The sequence below is a fragment of the Salvelinus namaycush genome, chromosome 10 (genome assembly GCF_016432855.1).
Source record: "Salvelinus namaycush isolate Seneca chromosome 10, SaNama_1.0, whole genome shotgun sequence".
Lineage (NCBI taxonomy): Eukaryota > Metazoa > Chordata > Actinopteri > Salmoniformes > Salmonidae > Salvelinus > Salvelinus namaycush.
The window spans coordinates 9133475-9157636 of record NC_052316.1 but is presented as its reverse complement, the minus strand read 5'-3'; the positions used below and the strand labels follow the sequence as shown (position 1 = coordinate 9157636).

General features: G+C 43.8%; 1 protein-coding gene across 1 annotated transcript in view; it reads left to right on the top strand.

Annotated features, from left to right (window-relative positions):
- The window catches only part of LOC120054638 (FYVE and coiled-coil domain-containing protein 1-like), a 69255-nt gene that overhangs the window by 26649 nt on the left and 18444 nt on the right, over nt 1-24162 (top strand). The window contains exons 6-14 of the mRNA XM_039002135.1: nt 467-610; nt 744-837; nt 1034-3538; nt 3757-3849; nt 7718-7836; nt 15012-15179; nt 16578-16727; nt 18521-18750; nt 21588-21741. Coding sequence (XP_038858063.1) covers nt 467-610; nt 744-837; nt 1034-3538; nt 3757-3849; nt 7718-7836; nt 15012-15179; nt 16578-16727; nt 18521-18750; nt 21588-21741 — 3657 coding nt within the window. The remainder of the gene's footprint in view (nt 1-466; nt 611-743; nt 838-1033; nt 3539-3756; nt 3850-7717; nt 7837-15011; nt 15180-16577; nt 16728-18520; nt 18751-21587; nt 21742-24162) is intronic.

Genomic DNA, 24162 nt, shown 5'->3' with positions numbered 1-24162 from the left:
TGGACTGATCTGACGGTAAGTTCATTGTTTCAAGTTAACATCATTTCCTTTAATTTCTCTTCCCTTGCGGGGTTTTACTTCTATAAACCCATTTCTCTGTTCCTCAGGTGAGTAAAGAGAGCGTGCTTGTACTATGGCACCAAAGGTTACTGGAAGCAGTATCCAGTGGGTTTGAGGGGTTTATATGTTTTCAGATGCAGTCAAGATATATTGTACAGATCTGCTTCTCGAAAAGTTGCTTCTCCCTTCGTAAAGAGTCGTGTCTGTATGCTCGATGTACTTGTGAAATGTATATGTGTGGTTACAAAAGGGATGTCCATTTTTCATATATGCACTGTACTTTTTGTGAGGGTCAAGGTAATTGAATATAACGAACAGGCTAAGTATATTAGTGAAGGTATTTCTATGTGAATGTGTGTGTTTCTCCTTTCATTCTATCAATATGCTTATCTTCTTCTCTGTGCAGTGACTGGTACTATACTCACAGCCCCTTGCTGAAGTCTCACCTCAGTGTTGACATCATAAGTCACCTGTATGAGCTCAACGAGGTCCAGTTTGACGTGGCCTCCAGGGGTCATGACCTTGACTCGTCTTGGCCCACCTTCGCAAGGTAACCAATCACCAAGACAGAGTGGTTTATAATACATCCCATTCTCCAGGTGCTGTGCATTGGATTGAGGAATTGACGTAGATTAAAACGATACTTGGTGACGTCACCTCATCACGTGTTTTCTGATCTCCAGGAGGACACTGGGCATGCCCAACTCACCTGGCCACATGTGGAAACCACCCAGTCGCAGCTCTAGCATCAACAGTCTGGCCAGCACCTACTCACAGGTACTGACACAGCCAGCCTTCCTCCTCAAAGCTTTTATTCTGCTGGCACTAATATGGTTATATTATGAACTGGTCATATCTTAACATATTGCTAGTCATATTGCTAAGGTTATACCATAATGAAAACCATAAAATTAGTGGTGTCATCTGCACTCAATCTAATACTCTCTTTCCCCAACCCCCTAAACCACCGCAGCAGGCTCATGAGTTCCTTGGCAGCCCTGACAATGGCCCAAGCATTCTGAGCGAGTTGTTGCCTTCCAGCGTAGAGGTGAGTATGTTGGACGAGCTCCGCCTGGAGCTGGACCAGTCGGAGCTGAAACAGCGGGAGCTCCTGGACAGGGTACAGCAGATGGGGGAGGAGGGTGCTGAGCTCAGGAGTGTGGTGGTGGAGCTACAGAGGCAGCTGGACGTGTCGCTGACCGCCCAGGAGAAACAGCAGGCTATGCAAGGGACCCTGAAAGACCTGGAGGCACGGGAGGAGGCCTTGTCCTGTGAGCTGGAGTCCCTGAGGGCCGGGGAGAGGGCCAGGGAGACCGAAAATCGGCACCTTCAGGCGAAGCTGGCAGCCGCAGAGGTGAAGAACGTAGAACTAATGGCCAAACTGGATGGCGTGTTGGATGAGAAGGGCCAGCAGGTGACTAGCTACTTTGACTCAGCACAGAAGATCCATGAGCTACTTGACAGACTGAAGGAGGCTGAGAGGGGGAAGATAGAGGCTCTGGCAGAGGGAGAGGATAGGAGGAGACAGGCCGACAGGCTGGCAGATGAGCTAAGGGTCAAAGAGGTGGCAGAAAAGAAGGATGAGGCCAAGCTCGAGTCGCTGTCAAAATCCATTGCAGAGGGGAACGCTAAGTTTGCGGAGTGTGCAGAGGAGCAGCGTAATGCCATTGACAAGCTCCAAGGGGCATTGACTTTGAGAGAGAAGGAGGTCAACAACCTGCAGAGGCAGCTGCAGGACCTCCAGAGTGTTCTGGAAGAGATGGAGAGACAAGCAGAGGAGGCCAGAAACAGAGCAGAGGAGGAGAAAGAGGAGATCCAGGAAAGCATAGGCAGTCTGAAAGAGGCCATGGAGGTGGAACTACTCTACCTGAAGGAGCAGTTGAAGAGCAGAGAGGCGGAGCTGCTCTCCAGCATACAGAGGCTTCAGCACCTGGAGGTCCAGAGCCATGGCCTGACAACGGAGAGGGACATCCTGAGCGCCAACCTCTCCAAGCTGGAATCCAGCATCAGGGAGCAGGCCAATAAAATCGAAGAGTACAAGACTCAGTGCACCAACCTGATGGAGATGAATGGGAAGTTGCTTGACACAGTGAAGAGGAATGAGGAGCTGAAGAAGGAGCTGGCAGAGAGCCGGGCAGCCCTGGAGGGCGAGGTGGCTGCTCTGAGGGTGTCTGACAAGCACCTGAGGGGCCAGCTGGACGACGCCAAGGTAACAGTGGATGAGAAGGACAGGAAGTTGCGTGAGGAGAACCGGGCCTTGGACGAGAGTTTACAGAGGGCGGCCATGGCTGCCGCGGTCTCAGATGCCTCTACCAAACGGCTGGAGCAGGAGAACCAAGGCCTGAGGGAGGAGCAGGCTACGGTGAGGGCGGCGCTAAGCTCCATGCAGGAGGAACTGAAGTCCATCCACGGGCAGATCGGAGAGCTGGAGAAGAGTTTGGGGGCATCCCGCAGGAGCGAGGCCAGCCTGCAGGAGCAGCTCAAAGACAGGAAGGCCCAGCTAGAGAACAAGGAGAAGTGCTGTGCAGAGCTCCAGGCCAGGGTGGAGGCCTCGGAGGCCAGAGGAAGGGCACTGGAAAAGGCTAAGGCAGATGCAGAAAATGCCTGTGCCAAAAAGACAAAGCTGATAGAGAGGGTCACCACTGAGAAACAGACTGTGGAGAGAACACAGCTACAGAGAAGCTCTGCCCAGGCCAAGGAGAGCCAGGAGGTAGCCGCCAAGCTGACTATGGTGGAGGGCCAACTGGAAGTGAACATGAAAGAGGTGTCCAGGTTCCAGGCAGAAGTGATGGATTTGAGAGTGCAGCTGAAGACCTCTGGGGAGGACAGAATGAGGAGCCAGGCCCAGCTGGAGGTGATGGAGGCCCAGAAAGACGCACTCAGGACCCTAACAGAGCAGCTCAAAGCCCAGACCGAGGCACTTAACCAGAGGCACGTGGCCGAGCTCCTGCAGTGCAAAGAGAGGGAAGAGGCTCTGAGCAGGGAGCGTGACCAGGAGGCAGCCTCCCGGTCCGAGTCGGCTGCCGCAGAGGCCTCCGCCAGGGGAGAGCTGGCTACGCTAAAGGCCCAAAATGAGAGGCTGGCCATAGAGAATGCTGAGATACGTGAAGGCCTCCACCGGGCCAATACAGAGATGGCAGAGCTTGGGATGACTATCTGTAGACTGACAGCAGAAAGGGAGGAGGCCAAGGAAGGCTGGGCGGGGGAGGCAGACAGGATAGGGGAACTGGAGGAGAGAACTTCCGGGGAGGTGGAGCGGCTGGAGGCCTGCATGGCTGCCATGCGCCAGGAGAACACCAGCCTAAGAGAGGAACTGAGGATGACAGAGAACCTTCCGGGAGCCATGCTGGAGCTGCAGGACAAGCTGGAGAAGGCAGAGGGCCAGGTGAGGAGTCTCCAGGACTCCAGTCTGGAGGAGATGGAGGCGGTCAAGTTCCAGATGAGCTCCGAGAGCATGAATCATCAGAACCAGATCAAGGTGAGTTTGGCTGGAGTTCTGTCAAAAGCCTGTGAAAGGGGGGAAATTATTGTGATTAATTAGACAATTAATTACTGTGTGTGAATCACAACACATTTACCTCTTTATTAAACAGTGTGCTTTTGCTGTGCAGGAGCTGCAGAATTCTCCTCACTTTCATGTTTTTGAGTGACCGATTGGCACAATTTGAACACTTGTATGTTTTGCTCTCTATCCAGAGTCTGAAAGATGAGGTGGGGAAACTGAGGGTCCAGCTGCCTAAAGAGCAGGAGAAGGTGTCTAGTCTGGAGGCCAAAATCTTTGAGATAGAGGTCTGTATCTCCACCTCTTTCATTTTTCACATATGACAGAGAACATTATAATAGACACAGAGGCTCTATTTTAACAACTCTAATGCAATGGTAAATCTTAGCGCTGGCTGTAGCGTTATAGGTTGGGGGGGGTCCAAAATATTTTTTGCTATTATCACAACCAGAATTATGGGCGCAGAAGTTGGCGGTGGCGTGAAAGGGCTGGGTTTTGATGAATAAACAAGTTGTGTGTGTTGAGGATTCTCCCCTCTCTGGCCAGTCAGAACATGCTCCATGGCTAAATATGTGGTTGCTTCAAGTTGTGTATTTACGGTATTTTATGTATTGCGTTGCCATCAACTCCAATTAGAATGTTAGTCCGTTATAGCCCAGTTTGTTAAATTCACTAGGATATTGATTAGACCTAAAAAGACAGTGTATAATTTTATTCAAATTCTAATAAAAACGAAACAACAACTTGTTTTAAGTATGCTATGTCTAACTACAGTTACAGGCACCATAATTGCTCCCCAAGGGCGTATAATACAGACAAGGCAACTTAGACTATGGAAGGTTTTACACACATCCAAACTTTTCACTGGAGCTGGATAAAGATCCAATATAAAGAGAAAGGGGGAATGTCCACTCACCGTTATACTGCTGGCAAATATAATATTTCAATAAACATCATGGAACCATCTTATGGATCATATTTGCACTCCTCCGGAAATAGCAGACGAATTTGCATCACTTCCGAGCCATGTACGTTCTCACCATAAACCCATGGACGGTGAATCTTTCTAATGAGTTTGTTTTTCGTTTAATTTGATAAAAAAACAATCAGTCCATTTTTTAAACCAACAATATTTCTAAATAGGATCGGGTTCGAAACATGCTATCATAAATCGCTTCTCTCGTTCCATGGCACTGTGTGCACACGTAGTCCTAAATGTCTTAACGCATAACATTCACACGTCTATATAAAATGCTAGGCTCATGTCAATTGTATTGTTACCTTCAGTACGAGTTAAGACACACCTGCTCATTTAAGGGTTTTTCTTCATTTTTACTATTTTCTACGTTGTAGAGTAATAGTGAAGACATCAAAACTATGACATAACACATATGGAATCATGTAGTAACCAAAAAAGTGTTAAACAAATCAAAATATATTTTATATTTGAGATTCTTCAAAGTAGCCACCCTTTGCCTTGATGACAGCTTTGCACACTCTTGGCATTCTCTCAACCAGCTTCATGAAGAAGGATTTTCCAACAGTCTTGAAGGAGTTCCCACATATGCTGAGCACTTGTTGGCTGCTTTTCCTTCACTTTGCGGTCCAACTCATCCCAAACCATCTCAATTGGGTTGAGGTCGGGTGATTGTGGAGGCCAGGTCATCTGAAGGAGCACTACATCACTCTCCTTCTTAGTCAAATAGCTCTTACACAGCCTGGAGTTGTGTTTTGGGTCAATGTCCTGTTGAAAAACAAATGATAGTCCCACTAAGCGCAAACCAGATGGGATGGCGTATCGCTGCAGAATGTTGTGGTAGCCATGCTGGTTGTCTGCCTTGAATTCTAAATAAATCACAGACAGTGTCATCAGCAAAGTACCATCACACATTCTCCTTCATGCTTCACGGTGGGAACCACACAAGGTGAGAGCATCCGTTCACCTACTCTGCATCTCACAAAGACAGGGGTTAGAACCAAAAATCTCAAATTTGTACTCATCAGACCAAAGGACAGATTACCACCGGTTTTATGTCCATTGCTCGTGTTTCTTGGCCCAAGTAAGTCGCTTCTTGTTGTTGGTGTTTCTTTGCAGCAGTTCGACCATGAAGACCTGATTCACGCAGTCTCCTCTGAACAGTTGATGTTGAGATGTGTCTGTTACTTGAACTCCGTGAAGCATTTATTTGGGATGCAATCTGAGGTGCAGTTAACTCTAATGAACTTATCCTCTGCAGCAGAGGTAACTCTGGGACTTCATTTCCTGTGGCGGTCCTCATGAGAGACAGTTTCATCATGTCGCTTGATGGTTTTGCGACTGCACTTGAAGAAACTTTAAAAGTTCTTGACATTTTCCGTATTGACTGACCTTCATGCCTTAAAGTAAAGATGGACTGTCGTTTCTCTTTGCTTATTTGAGCTGTTCTTGCCATAATATGGACTTGGTATTTTACCAAATAGGGCTATCTTCTGTATACCACCCCTACCTTGTCACAACACAACTGATTGGCTCAAACGCATTAAGAATGAAAGAAATTCCACAAATTAACTTTTAACATGGCACACCTGTTAATTTTAATGCATTCCAGGTGACTACCTCATGAAGCTGGTTGAGAGAATACCAAGATTGTGCAAAGCTGTCATCAAGGCAACGGGTGGCTACTTTGAAGAATCTAAAATATATTTAGATTTAACACTTTTGTTACTTCATGATTTCATATATGTTATTTTATAGTTCTGTTGTCTTCACTATTATTCTACAATGTATAAAATAATAAAATAAAGAAAAACCTTGGAATGAGTAGGTGTGTCCAAACTTTGACTGGTACTGTATGTGTGAGGCAGATTCTCCCAAAAATCTGCTTTGGCATTATAGGAGGACTGAATAGTTTAGAGGAGCGTATCTTTTGCAATCGGACGAGGGTAGCTCTTTGAAAATGGGAATGGATAGCCTACTTGAACAAGAAACATGCAGGTATGTGAATAATGAAAAAGCATGAGGACAAAAACCTCAAATGTTTCAAAGCACTCTGTTGACCATTTAAAACCTCTTTATTCATAAGCTACTTTTAATATCGCAATGCTACTAAACCAGCCTTGATTAAGGGGAAGGTAGACTATGCTTGTTTTTAAATGAAATAGTTTTTTATAAACACGATTCCCTGTCACAAAAGACGCATCTCTCCTTCCATGGACACTGTGCATCATGGCTGGATAGTCTGCGCTTCCTCTCTCAAAATCCATTCCATTATCAACTGCGTTACCGTTAAGATGTGGTTTTTGTGGGTCTTAAAACTTCCCATTAGTACTGCATGTAATTGTCACTTTTGTGCTTGTTTGTAAGGCAACATCTCAAATATTGACACCCCTCCCACCTCGGCGCAAGCGATCTGATGTTAGACAGGCGAATTGCCGAACCTGGCGTTAGGGCTGTAAAATGCCAGTGCTGCAGTTTTTACATGACGAAATTGCAAACTAACGTGTGTTTGACGTAGCGCCAGACGAAAAAATGAAACCACAGTCTTCAATCCCTTATCAAGATAGACCACTTTAGGATACACTGGCGCAGAACAACTGATTGGCTAAATGGCATGTCTGTTTAGCTGCTGACACTGAAATAGCTGAAAGAAAGAATCGGTAAGAGGAATGTGTGAAAGACCATATTGTGTGTAGAAGGAGAGAGTGGATGACGAAGCCATCCGTGGCACATTCATCTTGTCTGCCCTGGCAAAAGTTTTTACGTTTTCATTAGAGAGGCATAGGAATGAATATGAGAAAGGGAAAAAGGGCAAAGGTATAAATACGAAAAGGGGGCGAGAGGAGCAGGGCTGCACACACCTGACTGGGTTAATGAATACCCCGAAGATTAGATTAGCTCAGTGTTCATAAACCGAGGATGATAAAACTGAGGGCAGGGTGGTGTGAATCTCCTTCCTCTCCCTGCATAGAGAGGATGTGACACGTTGAAATGAGTCTGCCTGTACTATAATACTTTGCTATGATAATTGAGTGAAGAAGGAGAGAGTTCATTTACAAAGCATCGCTCTTCTTAATCCTTTGTCTGTATTTAAAGGGGTCAACAGTTAATCTGTTCACGAAAGCTTTTTGGTTCTTTAAAAAAAAAACGAGTGTATGTTATGATTATGTTTGATGAAGGGGGTGAATGAGGAGTACTCACGGCTGATTGGAGAGAAGGATGCTCACGTCACAAAGTCGGAAGCCGCTATTCGTCAGAGTGAGGAAGAGATTCAGCGACTGAGCGACTCTGTCACCAGGTATGGCTATAACCCCCCTTCCATTTACCTCTGACATACTGGCAGTGTTCATGTCATACAAAAGAGTGACTAAAATATTAGTCAAACTCCTGTTTTCTAATGGCAATTGACGAAACTATAACTGACTAAATAACCACAGAAAAACTATAACTAAACAAAATGATTTTACATTTGTTGACTAAAACGAAACGAGACAAAATTATCTCTGAATATAATCAGACTACTAAATGGACTAGATAAGTTTTTTTTTTTAGAGATTATGCTTTTCAATGATAATAAGCACAAGCTAACCAGTCACCATCAGCCTTCTACTTAGCTACCTTTTGCCTGGTTAAGAAACCCAAGCTGCTTTACAAAATAAAAAACAATAGCAGCATTGAGTTTAATAGTAAAACAAGTCTAGCTATGTTTTTCTCTCCCTTGAGCATAGAAAAGTAGGCAGTCTTTAAATTTGTAGTCTTGCTCAACCCTCCCACTTTCCTCACTACATTTCATAACCAGGTTATGTAGCCAACATGGCCAAGTCTCCCTCTTTTCCTGGTAGAAAACGGCTTGATTCTAGCCCTTACCGTTCAAAAGATATGACCCATTATACGTTTTTGATATCTATTGTGCGTTGGCGGCCTCCTCTTAAACCTCTTGGCGCACAGATCCCTTTAGCGGGATTATTTTCGTAAACATCCGCTGAATTGCAGAGCGCCAAATTCGAAAAAAATTACTAAAAATATTTAATTTCATGAAATCAGAAGTGCAATATACCAAAACACAGCTTAGCTTGTTGTTAATCCGCCTGTCGTGTCAGCTTTTGAAAATATGCTTTACAGCGAAAGCAATCCAAGCGTTTGTGAGTTTATCGATCACTAGACAAAACATTACGAACAGCTAGCAGCAGTGGTGGGCCGTCAGGGCCTGCAAGGCCTTCTCTGCTGGCCTAAACATCATCAGAATATAATTTTTTTTTAAATATATTTTCCCACAAATATGTATTAAATTATTCCCCAGAGTAAGAGTTATACTCTTCATTTCATAGCTTTCCTCTTGGTTGCACTGCTTCCAGCCCCAGGTTGAGATTTTGAGGGCTGGTCTTTATGTTAGATCTTTTATCCAATCATATTCAGCCATCATGTGTTGCCAGGGGTCTAAAATCTGCCCTCAGGCCTTCAGAATCAACAGTGCGGGCGCTTGTAGCTTATAGTGAATGGAAATGAAAATTTAGTGTCAACCAATCAGCTTTAGAGTTGGCTATTGTACGCCTTCTGGCTGGCTCCAGTGTTACACAGGAGCCAGCTAGCAGGCGTAGTGCGTGTACGTCTTTTGATTGGATTACCAATATTGAGAGGCAGGTCCTATGGAGATCTAGGAAACTGAATTTGATAAACGAATTAATTCGCGTACTACTAAGCTGTTTTTTCAACCCACAATGGCGGAAGGAGGAGAAGATATCGATTTGGTCGAGGATATAATTATAACGCCATTCTCAAGACGAACTTTTCAAGAAAAGTTAGACATTGTAAGGAGAGGTCGCCCGACGCCACAAAGCCTGTCACAGGCGGGAAAGTGCTTCGTTCGCTCGCCACTTTCAAAGTTTCAACTACGAGCGCTGTCAATGGCTCACAGGCTCCGAGAAGCACTGCAAACTGTACTGCTGGGAATGCCTATTATTTGCAAGTGATCGATTTGGTGTTTGGAGCCACACTGGCTTTGCAAACTTGAGTTGTCTAACCAAGGCAGCAACGAGACACCAAAGTACGTCTGGGCACTAACAAGCAATGGTGCTTTTGAAAACTTTTGGGGACACCGGAGTGGATCTATAGCTCAAAGAACAAACGCGCAGGGCAACGGAGCTGCACAATGAAAAGGTGAAGGGAAATATTGAAAAGACTCATTGATTGTGTCATGTTTTTGGGTAAACACTGTTTACCCAAAAATGTCAATTTGTCAATTTCAAGGTGACGCAACACCTGGTTATACTGCGTTTCTGTCTAAATGTATAGTTTCTAGAGCCATGGCATCATAATGAGGTGGATTAATTCGGGTGGGACTGTGTAGTACCTCACTGAAGGCCCAGGCCCCAGGCCCACGGCACGCCACTGGCTAGCAGCAATGTAGATTGGTCACGAAAGTCAGAAAAGCAATAAAATGAATCGCTTACCTTTGATGATCTTCAGATGTTTGCACTTACGAGACTCCCAGTTACACAATAAATGTTCCTTTTGTTCGATAAAGATTATTTTTATATCCAAAAACCTCCATTTGGTTGGCGCGTTATGTTAAGAAATCCACAGGCTCGAGCGGTCATGAAGGGCAGAGGAAAATTCCAAATAGTATCCGTAAAGTTCGTAGAAACATGTCAAACGTTTTTTATAATCAATCCTCAGGTTGTTTTTAACATAAATAATCGATAATATTTCAACCAGACGGTAAACTATTCAATACAAGAGATAAAGAAAATGTCAAGCTACCACTTTCGCGCGCAGGAACTAATCAAAGGACATCTGGCAGTCCACTGACGCGATTTGATAAATCTCGCTAATTTTTCAGAATAAAAGCATGAAACTATGTCTAAAGACTGTTCACAACCTGTGGAAGCCATTGGAAAAGGAATCTGGTTGATAACCCTTTAAATGGAGGAAAGGCAGGCAATGGAACAGGGATTTTTCAAAATAAGAGGCACTTCCGGGTTGGATTTCCTCAGGTTTTCGCCTGCAAAATCAGTTCTGTTATACTCACAGACAATATTTTGACAGTTTTGGAAACTTTAGAGTGTTTTCTATCCTAATCTGTCAATTAGATGCATATTCTAGCATCTGGGCCTGAGAAATAGGCTACTTACATTGGGAACGTTATTTTTCCAAACATAAAAATACTGCCCTCTAGTTTCAAGAGGTTAATTTCATGAAGCATATCTTGGGCCGTTCTAAAACTGGGTTACTTGCGGACCGGACCTTTAACCACTGGTTGACAACATTTTGTGACCGCCACAGCCCTAATAAGGTGACATGACTGAATGTAACCGATGTGAAATGGCTAGCTAGGTAGCGGTGGTGCGCGCTAGCAGCCTTTCAGTCGGTGACGTCACTTGCTCTGAGACCTTGAAGTAGTGGTTCCCCTTGCTCTGCAAGAGTCGCGGCTTGTGTGGAGCGATGGGTAACGATGCTTCGTGTGTGTCAGTTGTTGATGTGTGCAGAGGGTCCCTGGTTCGTGCCCGGGTCGGGGCGAGGGGACGGATGTAAAGTTATACTGTTTTACATGAACAAAGGTGACATGTTCAGTCATGTCACCTCGTTAGTAGGGCTGTGGCGGTCACAAAATGTTGTCAACCAGTGATTGTCAAACAAATAACTGCCTGTCTCAAGGTAATTGACCGTTAATTAACATTAACATGTTTAGCATCTCCTGGCTTTCACGCATAGCCACAGATGCAGACCTTTTGGAACATCTACATTTTAAAAAGTCTAATAAATCCATTTAATATAGTCTACACCAAGGAGGAGCAAAGTACGGCCCGTGGGACGTATCCGGCCCGCCGGGCACTTCAAAATATATATATTTTTTTTACCCCTTTTTTTCTCCCAAAATTCGTGGTATCCAATTGGTAGTTACAGTCTTGTCCCATCGCTGCAACTTCCGTACGGACTCGGGAGAGGCGAAGGTCGAGATCAGTGCGTCCTCCGAAACACGACCTAGCCAAGCCGCACTGCTTCTTGACACAATGCCCTCTTAACCCGGAAGCTAGCCACACCAATATATCAGAGGAAACTCTGTACACCTGGCGACCATATCAGCGTGCATGCGCCCGGCCCGCCACAGGAGTCGCTATAGAGCGTGATGGGACAAGGAAATCTCGGCCTGCCAAACCCTCCCCTAACGCGGACGACGCTGGGCCAATTGTCTGCCGCCGCATGGGTCTCCCAGTCACTGCCAGCTGTGACACAGCCCGGGATCGAACCCAGGTCTGTAGTGATGTCTCAAGCACTGAGATGTAGTGTCTTAGACCACTTCGCCAAGCAATTCATCCCCCCCAAAAATGTGTCCCTTCATTGAATTTCAAAATCCCGATGTGGCCCTTGAGCCAAAAGGTTTGCCCACCCCTGGACTACACCATCACAATAAATCCATTCTTTATTTTCGACAGGTCTAAAGAAACATGATATGAACAAAATGTAGTCTTATTTCAGAAGAACAGAATAGCATACTGAGTCCGTATGTTAGGCCCTGATATGGCTATACCATATGGCTGTGGGCTACACTAGTTCATTTAGCAGATGAGATTTGCATAGAATTCTGTGGCATAATTTTATTTTATTTCATAGCTTCATAAAATATAAAGGATATTTTCTCCAAATGATTTCAAAGAAAGTGAGCACATGCGGCTATTCTGTGGAGGGTTTAACAAATGAACTGGTCCTCCTATATGCTTAATTTAGAGTTATTTATGCAACTTAAGTTGTGATACAAACGTAGGGCTATATGTTTTTATTTTTAATACATTCTAAGGCTGCATGACGGGACTCTAATGGTGATTTGAAAAAAAGTTGCATGAAAGGCATGAGCTCTGATTTCGTTTTTTGTTCAAGCTGCACACACTTCATCAGTCTCTCATTCACAATTTGACAAGCACTTGATAATATTCTCACCAGACCTCGAATTTCCAAGTGGCATCTCCCTTGTGTGGCTGTAATGCCCCCTAAAGAAATCCATTAATTTTGAGTGCCTGTGAGAGAGGGAGAGAACGTTGGAGAATGCTGTAGCAGGCCTCACTCTCCATTGACTTGCATGGAATTTGCTTCTACTGTATAATCTACTCTAGAAGTGTATGAGTGGATTTCTTTAGATATAGTTTTAATATATATATTGGTCCTGACAATCTACAGTATATACCAAACATCATTACGATCTGATCATTTAAACATGTATTCACAGGACTTTAACCCCATGTGTCCAAAGACTAAATATAGTACAATATCAAAACTCACATTGTAGACAAACGACAATTAAAAAATGTATTCAGATTTCCCATCAGCAAGCTCAGAGAACAAGTGTACTGAAGGAAATTGTAAATTTCCGTTATGGACATGAATGGGTTAATGAGGCAATACAACTGTGAAGTGACTAAAATGAAAAGGCATTTAATTGATTAAAATTGCCCACGGTTATCATAATTTTGACAATAACTAGACTCAATCATTATTCAAATAACAAAAATGTGACTTAATTCTTTTTTTGTCGAAATTATTAAGACTAGACTAAATCTGTGCCAAAATGAACACTGCCTACCGGTATACTATTATACCCCAAACAGAAAACAACCTCTCCATTTAGATTAACTAAGTAGTCCCTGTCTCTAAGATCTATATCTATATCTCTATATACACTGCTCAAAAAAATAAAGGGAACACTTAAACAACACAATGTAACTCCAAGTCAATCACACTTCTGTGAAATCAAACTGTCCACTTAGGAAGCAACACTGATTGACAATACATTTCACATGCTGTTGTGCAAATGGAATAGACAAAAGGTGGAAATTATAGGCAATTAGCAAGACACCCCCAATAAAGGAGTGATTCTGCAGGTGGTGACCACAGACCACTTCTCAGTTCCTATGCTTCCTGGCTGATGTTTTGGTCACTTTTGAATGCTGGCGGTGCTTTCACTCTAGTGGTAGCATGAGACGGAGTCTACAACCCACACAAGTGGCTCAGGTAGTGCAGCTCATCCAGGATGGCACATCAATGCGAGCTGTGGCAAGAAGGTTTGCTGTGTCTGTCAGCGTAGTGTCCAGAGCATGGAGGCGGTACCAGGAGACAGGCCAGTACATCAGGAGACGTGGAGGAGGCCGTAGGAGGGCAACAACCCAGCAGCAGTATCGCAACAACCCAGCAGCAGGATCGCAACAACCCAGCAGCAGGATCGCAACAACCCAGCAGCAGGATCGCTACCTCCGCCTTTGTGCAAGGAGCAGCACTGCCAGAGCCCTGCAAAATGACCTCCAGCAGGCCACAAATGTGCATGTGTCTGCTCAAACGGTCAAACAGACTCAATGAGGGTGGTATGAGGGCCCGACGTCCACAGGTGGGGGTTGTGCTTACAGCCCAACACCGTGCAGGACGTTTGGCATTTGCCAGAGAACACCAAGATTGGCAAATTCGCCACTGGCGCCCTGTGCTCTTCACAGATGAAAGCAGGTTCACACTGAGCACATGAGCACATGTGACAGACGTGACAGAGTCTGGAGACGCCGTGGAGAACGTTCTGCTGCCTGCAACATCCTCCAGCATGACCGGTTTGGCGGTGGGTCAGTCATGGTGTGGGGTGGAATTTCTTTGTGGGGCCGCACAGCCCTCCATGTGCTCGCCAGAGGTAGCCTGACTGCCATTAGGTACCGAGATGAGATCCTCAGACCCCTTGTGAGACCATATGCTGACACATGCACATTTGTGGCCTGCTGGAGGTCATTTTGCAGGGCTCTGGCAGTGCTGCTCCTTGCACAAAGGCGGAGGTAGCGGTCCTGCTGCTGGGTTGTTGCCCTCCTACAGCCTCCTCCACATCTCCTGATGTACTGGCCTGTCTCCTGGTAGCGCCTCCATGCTCTGGACACTACGCTGACAGACACAGCAAACCTTCTTGCCACAGCTCGCGTTGATGTGCCATCCTGGATGAGCTGCACTACCTGAGCCACTTGTGTGGGTTGTAGACTCCGTCTCATGCTACCACTAGAGTGAAAGCACCGCCAGCATTCAAAAGTGACCAAAACATCAGCCAGGAAGCATAGGAACTGAGAAGTTGTCTGTGGTCACCACCTGCAGAACCACTCCTTTATTGGGGGTGTCTTGCTAATTGCCTATAATTTCCACCTTTTGTCTATTCCATTTGCACAACAGCATGTGAAATTTATTGTCAATCAGTGTTGCTTCCTAAGTGGACAGTTTGATTTCACAGAAGTGTGATTGACTTGGAGTTACATTGTGTTGTTTAAGTGTTCCCTTTATTTTTTTGAGCAGTGTATATAGAGATATAGATATATACATATATATATATAGATAGATAGAGTTGTCTTGTCCATTCTATCTATCTGAGTTAAAGATGATGCAGTCACAACTATGTAATCGTACACTCTCCCTCTTCCATTCTCTTAATCCCTTTCACTCCCTTCTAATCGCTCCCCCATCTAGTGCCGAGGAGGCTCTCTTGGCGGTCCAGGCGGCGCGTGAGGAGCTGAAGAAGAAATTGGAGCAGGCCGAGGTTGACAAGCATAGTCAATACCTCAGGACAACAGCAGAGATCGACGACCTCTACCGAACCAAGAGCACGCTGGAGGAGCGCCTCATCGAACTAATCAAGTACGCCCTAAGCCTTCCATCCTCCTCTGCACCTGCACCTGCCCTGAGCCATGGGAGGAAAGAGAAAAAGTGACAGCTGCACCTTTTGATCTGTAGAGGGGGAGGAGCTTTGTTTAGGAACTTGAAAGGGTGTTGAGGACTTGTTTTTCCCCTTTGTTTGGGAGATCAAGATAGCATGTTATGTCTGGGTTCTGCCCTCTTAGCTGAGCCCTGGGGGACGTGTGTATTCTGAGGTTGCTCTCCCATAGCGAACACAGTTTGGGTCTTTGATATGCCATGTCACCACTGACAGTCTCATCTGACGAGAAGGAGGGAGGGAAAGGAAAGAGATGGATGGATGGGGAAAAAGGGTATAAAAAAGTGACACAGAGGAGGGTGACAAAGAAATAAGTTGTTTGAAGACAGATGGAAACCAATTCGGAATTCCAAATCAACCGCGAGGCACTTCTGTAGGTGTAAAACAATTGGTTAGGTGTATCCAATATACAGCTAAAAGGGCAAGATGAAAGAACTACTGTACTGTATGGATTATACATATCCGATCCGTTGAACTCTACTGTACACAAAGTGCCTAGGATTAGTCGATTTGGAATTCAGAAAGTCTATGATATCAAGGAGAAAGAGAGTGAGAGGGGGATTTCAAGAGAGAGACGAATGAAGAGAAAGCAACAGCTCTCGTCTGCTTATGTTTTGGCAGTAATTGATGCTCTCTCTCTCTCTCTCTCTTTGTCTCAGCTATTCACATAGCTCTTATCCCTAGTAGGGGATAAAACACAATTCCAGCGCCCCTGGGGTGTCCTTAAACCACTTCAGTGCTTTTATTTCAATTCAATTCGCTTTATTGGCATGACGTAACAATGTACATATTGCCAAAGCTTATTTTGGATATTTACAATAAAAAAATTAAAATGAGAATCAAAATTGTCAACGGGACAACAGTAACAACATTATTTACCGTCTTCATTTACGCTTTCACTTTTTCCTATTCCTTACTGCTCATTGGCAGAAAGATGTACTCCAGAACAGGGGGTCATTGGAAAGTGCATGTAGAATTAGATTAGGACAATATAAACAGAATAGCATGAGTAATGATTATGTCGTCCTCAAATACCCACAAACCATACAAATGTATGATTCACTCGTTACGAAGTAACCATGCCTGAAAGAAGCTAACTGAGCAGATAATTGCCATACTCTGTCACTCTCTGATGAACAGAGGGGAACAACCAGACCTGTATAACCATGTTATTTTTTGGCAGCAGGTCCTGCGCTCTAACCCCCCACCTGTGTATGTGTGTGTGTACCCGTGTGTGTTCGTGACCTTTTGGGTGCTTTGTACTTCGATGCTGGATCCGAACATTCAAAATGTATTCACAGTGTGTGTATGTGCTCCGGCAGGGACAAGGACATTCTGTGGCAGAAGTCCGATGCTCTGGAGTTTGAGCAGAAGCTGCGTGCAGAGGAACGCTGGTTGCAGGACAAGGAGGCCACCCACTGCCTGGGCTGCCAGGGCCATTTCACCTGGTGGCTGCGCCGACACCACTGCAGGTGGGCACTGAGAGGGACTCACTCGCCCCTCAGTGATATTATATTACGTCATGTTACGGGAACCGTAGACAAAGTGTTAATAGCTATTAGAGCGTCGGTGGCTTTAGAAATGGCTGACTCTTTTTTTTCTTATCGTGACTTCAACAGACTACGTTCTGACTGGTAATGATTGAAAACATTGTGATATACCTATACAGTACACCAGTGGAGGCTCCTCATAGGAGGAAGGGGAGGACCATCCTCCTCAGGGATTTTCAGAAAAAAATATTTTTTTAAACATTCAAAAAGTTATCCTTTTTAGATAAAACTATACTAAATATAATCACGTCACCAAATAATTGATTGATTAAAACATACTATTTTGCCAAGAAATGTCTACAGTAGCCTCAACAGCACTCTGTAGGGTAGCACCATGGTGTAGCCGGAGGACAACTAGCGTCCACCTCTGGGTACATTGACTTCAATACAAATCTCACCCCCTTCCATAGACTAACACAGTAATTAGGACAACTTCCGGAGGATGTCCTCCAACCTATCAGAGCTCTTGCAGCATGAACTGACATGTTGTCCGCCCAATCAAACAATCAGAAAATGAATCTAGTACTGAAAGTATAAGATACAGCTAGCTAGCACTGCAGTTTGATTGGGTGGACAAATGAATTCCTTCCAAAATGAAGGACAAGCAAGAGAGAGAGATTTAATTTTTTTACTTTCAGTTTCACTTAGCTAGCAAATGCAGCTAGCTACTTTACCCTACTCAAACAGAGGGATGCTATGTTAGCTAGTTGGCTATGACTATCCAACACAACACTGGAACTCTTCCAAGTCAATGTAAGCTTTTGGTTTTACAAATGTATTGCCACTGTAGCCTGCCGGTGTAAGTACTTAACTGCTTACTGACTGTACACTGTAACGTTATTAGTTATGTTGACTATGACGTTACTTTAGCTAATATGGTGACAACGATGTAGGCTGTGTGTAGCAGTTTGTCTTAGAAATGTTTTTTTGCCTGGTCACATACTGCTAATGTGTTGTGCATTAATGTCCACAAGCGACGAAGGGAAAATATGAGAGGAGGAGAGGACATAGATGCGAGAAGGAATAAAATGTGGCTGTTATGAAAGTGAACTGTATTTAGGTGTGATCAGGGGTATATTCATTCCACTGATTTTAAAAGGGATAAACATACCTGAATTTGTCCAATAGAAACTCTCGTTTGCAACTATTGGACTAATTATCACACCCTTTATCAGCTAGATGCAGGCAAGAGTGTGCAAGGCGGTATTGAATGTGTCACTGTCTGTCCATGTGTCACTGTCTGTCACCTCAAATTCTTCTCTCGACCTGTGTGAACCTACATTGTAAACTTTCATTCATAGGCTATGTTGTAGCAACCTCATGATGGGTATAGGGAAAATTAGAGTATCATGTAATAGCCTAAACCTATCGCTGTGAATGGAATATGAATGACAGTCATCCAATATGCTGTACTAGAAATAAGGCCATGCTGATACATTTTTTTGTCCTCCCTCATCTTAAACGTCACTGACCGCCACTGTTATACACATTTGTAAACATTTGCCATTTTATATAGTGGTTACAATGGACAGAGGTGGTGAATCTGGCGATATTGCCAGGATGGTTGATTGAGTATATCGGCTAATAATTCCAAGGTCTCAATTATATTGGACTTTCAGGCAATTCAGTATTTGAATTAGCATTTTAGTAATTTAACTCCTGAATTGAATGAATGCTCCACAGTGATACAATACTAGACTCTCTTCTTGTTTCAGGCTGTGTGGACGCATCTTCTGCTACTACTGCAGTAACAACTTTGTGATGACCAAGCACAGTGGGAAGAAGGAGCGTTGCTGTAGGGAGTGTTACACCCAACATAGAGCCGTGGTGGAGAGGTTCACAGAGGCTGAGCTGAGTCCCTCCGACACCCAGCCGCCTCCCCCCGGAATTGGGCCTCACTCACTCCCCGAACCAGCCCCCTACAAACCTACTCCCAGGGTTACAGGTGAGATATAGATGGTCACACGTAGGCACACGCAAATACACGCACACACTCCTAGTATGCGCACTCAAAAACCCACACATACAAATACATGGTCACGCACACACTTGCAAAGGCCTTTTTCAAACACTCAGTCGAAAGGGACACGTATTTAAGCAAACCCCCATTAGACAATTTGATTTGATAAACACAATTTGTCACAATTACTCTGGCCTTCTTTCAAGGTTGGTGAAGTGGTTTTGTGTTGAATAGGGAAGTCATAACAGGTACTGAAACAAGAGCATCCACTGTACCCTGTGGAATAAGAACAGAAACCTTCTGCCATTCCTAACCATTCTAGTGGTATACTTCCATTATCTTGTTCTAAGCAAAAGGGCGAAGGGTGGTAGGTGCCACCTCAATTCAACTTCCTTAATCTCCCTTCTGCTTTACTGCTTTCATTAACAAACATGGCAAAAACCACAGCGGAGGTTGCTTGGCAAACATCTGCCTCGTTTTTGTCACGTCATTTTACTGGGAAAGGAAAATGTACGGCTACTACAGATTTCAAGAAATCTTTATATTCCTCAAAAGGTAAGTTCTGTTGTGGACGTTTTATAGGACAGCAAAGCCCAATGATGTGCGTCTTCATCACACATTTAAAATCTGACAGATGGGATAAGATAAGAAGTTCAAAGAGAGAGGCTAGTAAAAACATCGAGAGATACTATACGATTAGAAAAGTTTAAAATGATGTAAAACATCACAATAGAAAAATATATGGCCTATGGAAACCAAACGAGGGGGGTCTATGGTGATAGGTGGGATGGGCTGAGAGTGGTTGAGGGGGTGGGATTAAAGAGCTTATGTTTGGTAATGTGTTATTGTTATGTGACTGCTATATATAAAAGTACCATGTATGTAAAATGTCTATGTAAAATGTGTATGCAAAATGTCTATGTAAAATGTATGTACAGTACCAGTCAAAAGTTTGGACACACCTACACATTCAATGGTTTTTCCTTATTTTTACTATTTTCTACATTGTAGAATAATAGTGAAGAAGACATCAAAATTAACACATATGGAATCATGTAATAACTAAAAGAGTGTTAAACAAATCAAAATATATTTTAGATTTTAGATTCTTCAAAGTAGCCACCCTTTGCCTTGATGACAGCTTTGCACACTCTTGGCATTTTCTCAACCAGCTTCACCTGGAATGCTTTTCCAACAGTCTTGAAGAAGTCCCCACATATGCTGAGCACGTGTTGGCTGCTTTTCCTTCACTCTGTGATCCAACTCATCCCAAACCATCTCAATTGGGTTGACGTCAGGTAATTGTGGTGGCCAGGTAATCTGATGCAGCACTCCATCACTCTCCTTCTTGGTCAAATAGCCCTTACACAGCCAGGAGGTGTGTTGGGTCATTGTCCTGTTGAAAACAAATGATAGTCCCAGTAAGTGCAAACCAGATGGGATTGCATATCGCTGCAGAATGCTGTGGTAGCCATGCTGGTTAAGTGTGCCTTGAATTCTAAATAAATCAGACAGTGTCACCAGCAAAGCACCCCCACACTGTCAGACCTCCTCCATGCTTCACGGTGGGAACCACACATGCGGAGATCATCCGTTCGCCTACTCTGAGTCTCACAAAGACACAGCAGTTGGAACCAAAAATCTCAAATTTGGACTCATCAGACCAAAGGACAGATTTCCGCCGGTCTAATGTCCATTGCTCGTGTTTTTTGGCCCAAGAAAGTCTCTTCTTATTGGTGTCCTTTAGTAGTGGTTTCTTTACTGCAATTCGACCATGAACGCTTGATTCACGCAGTCTCCTCTGAACAGTTGATGTTGAGATGTGTCTGTTACTTGAACTCTGTGAAGCATTAATTTGGGCTGCAATTTCTGAGTCTGGTAACTCTAATGAACGTATCCTCTACAGCAGAGGTAATTGTGGGTCTTCCATTCCTGTGGTGGTTCTCATGAGAGCCAGTTTCATCATAGCGCTTGATGGTTTTTGCTACTGCACTTGAAGAAACGTTAAAAGTTCATGAAATGTTCTATGTTGACTGACCTTCATGTCTTAAAGTAATGGTGGAGTTTAATTTCTCTGCTTATTTGAGCTGTTCTTGCCATAATATAGACTTGGTCTTTTACCAAATAGGGCTATCTTCTGTATACCACCCCTACCTTGACACAACACAACTGATTGGCTCAAACGCATTAAGAAGGAAAGGAATTCCTTAAATTAACTTTTAACATGGCACACCTGTTATTTGAAATGCATTCCAGGTGACTGCCTCATGAAGCTGGTTGAAAGAATGCCAAGAGTGTGCAAAGCTGTCATCAAGGCAAAGGGTTATTTTACACTTTTTTGGTTACTACGTGATTCCATAAGTGTTATTTCATAGTTTTGATGTCTTTGCTATTATTCTACAATGTAGAAAATAGTCAAAATAAAGAAAAACCCTGGAATGAGTAGGTGTGTCCAAACTTTTGACTGGTACTGTATATGTAGCAGAAAAGCTGCAAAAAATGTATATGTATATTTGTCCTCCGAAGGTGGATGGGTAAAAAAATAAAAAATAAATAATAATAATAATATTTGTAAAAGAACATCGAGACAAAAAAGCCTTGGTGATCACAATTTGCTGTACATAAAAACATAATGTGATCTCTATGGCTTTTCTATGTGTAAAACATGTATGACTGCCTGGGATAGAATGGGTATATGTGTGACTTCCTGCTCCTGTTATGTCTTTAGGCAGCTCTTATAAAAGCTTTATTAGTGCATACATACAGGCTACAGTAAAGTGTTACAAGTACATGACTGGTTTGATCACCTGTTTCCTGTGTAGTGTCGGACCCCAGCGCCAAGACTGATGACGGGGCTTATGACATCATCACAGAGGAGGATGCGAATGGGATCTATGACAGCGACTCGCTGTCCCAGACCACAGGGGATTCACTGGAGGGGGAGCAGGGCACACGGCCACCGGGGGCGCTAGACATGTGAGTGCAACCAGACATGGACAGATACCTAGCCAAATAAAAACACACACACACATGCATGCGCTGATACACAAACGTGGGTACACACACACACAGCATTCCAAGTGCACAGTCATGACAAACTCTGAGTAATGACAAGCTCTCTCTCAAATAGTCATGAAAAACTCTCTCAAATCTCTCGAAGACATGCACTCATTTCATGGCAAAAAGTTCAGTCCTTTAGGAGGACTCCGGGCAAAAAGCACGTGAATTCCAGTGGCATGCAGTGAACGGGCTTTGCTCGTACCACAGAATTCCCTCAAAGTAAGACTTTATTCACAACAAATGCATCTTTATTTTTCAATATTAAGAATTCCAAAGGTATTGGCTTAACTTTTCGGCCTACTCGGCCTCACAGGCTTTCTGACCCCCCCCCTCCCCCCTCCCCTTTCTGTATTATTTATTTAGCATTCAACTCCTGTCTGTCTTTGTGTGGGTGTTCAACCCACTTACTTTTTTTACACCCACTTGACCCTCTTAGACGGGACCCACGAATAGAATGTCTCAGAGGGAGCTGAACAGTAATGTGCAAATTACTGTTCAAATTAGGATCTGTTGAATGGTTTATATTTGTCCCTTTTAAACAGTGACTGTACAAGCATTATTTGGTTTCACGTTTATGAGTTTTTATTTCACATGGTTTATTATACCCCCCTTTCTAGTCCAGTAGAATGTATTTGGTATTTAGATTATGGGACAATATTAGAGGGAGCTCTGTGGATGGGCTATTTGTTCTTGTCATGCCAGTGCCCTGCAACTGGATGCATCGTTGTTGGAGTCTACAAGAAAGGGATGTTGTAAATATTACAAATATAATACAGCTGCAGTGTAATCATGAATATTCCCTTTTTGGTGGGAGGGGAGGGAAAGGGGGAGGTTTATATAGGTTGCGACCTGGGGAGACTCCTGGGAAATGTATATATTTTTTTACATATTCTATGTTGGTTACTGAATACACATCTATTTACTTTTCAAGTTGTCAGGGCTTTCTTGGGGTTTACAGGGCATGAATGAAAAAAGAAAATGTACTACTACAGTTGTTCTGATGTTATCAATAGGAAGTGGTAGACATTCCCATGCTCTAGGAAACTCATAAGAGTGATGGATGATATAAGCAAAATAGAAAACATCAACTTCAAGGTGGCTGCCTACTCGACTGCTAGTAATGAAACAAAAGCAGTAAGGGACAGATCCCCCCCCTCATAGAATGAACAAAAAATAATGTTTAGGACTACAAATAGCAGTAACTGTAGCGACCCTGTGTTTATGAACGTGGATATCGACTTTGTCACTTCAGCATGCTTTGGTGGCACAGTCGTTGCCACACAGGGCTATGGGCCAGAAGGTTGACGGTTCGCCGCCTGCCACGGACGAGCTCACTCTCCCTGCCTGTTTCATTACACTACGACCAGAGACGGCTGCAGACAATTGTTAGCTAGGGACAAATCCGATTTTCTACATTTTGATGCCATATTTATAATTATATAAAATATATGCAATGATTTTTCTACCAACAGGTGTCTGTGCCAGTGCACCACACAACCAATCGACAAAGCATACCGACTTCAGAAACTTTTCAACATCACAAACATCTTGACAAACAGAAAGCCTAATAAAAAGCATGAGCTGGCGCACACCCAGAGAAAATGATTTAGTGTAGAGGTGCTGACTAACGGTGAATAAACTGTAAGCTGTAAGTCGCACACTTCATATATATAACCTCCCAGTCATTTATTGGGTAAAAAAACACCCACGTTTCGGCATCACTGTGCCTTCTTCAGGGTCATTTCATGAATGCTTGAACTAGGTTATGTAGACAAACAGTACAATTAGTGCGACCAATGACAACAGTGCGGGTTGGGTGTGTCGTAATTGCTAGGTTGTGTCATGGTTCCTTCTGGCACCAGAGGGCGACAGAGAGGCCGTCCTAGAGACTTATTGGACTTATTCTTATTGTCTTATTTCATGATTGTGTCCCTGTTTTAAAAGAGGTGTGTTTTCTGTGGTCCTTTGCAGATGCTTGAATTGTTTATCGTGTGCGTTCCTTTCCTGAGTTTGAGACTTAGTGTTTTGTTGTTCTTTCAAGTATACAGTGATCCTGCGGCTACCGTATATCAGTAAAGTATTATGTTTATCCTTAAGCACTGATTCCTCGTCTGGTCTCTTCTCTGCGCCTGGGTCCAACCTAACCACGTCACAGGTTGAGCAGAATGAATTGAGCAAAACTGTTAAGACAATAGCCCACAGTATATTAAATATATGATGCCATTGTTATCATTAGCATCAACATACATTACTGTTTCATTTAATTTCACCTATGGAATTACCTGGATTTCTGCATAAATTAGTGATCAAATTTGATCTGATCTTCATCAGTCACAA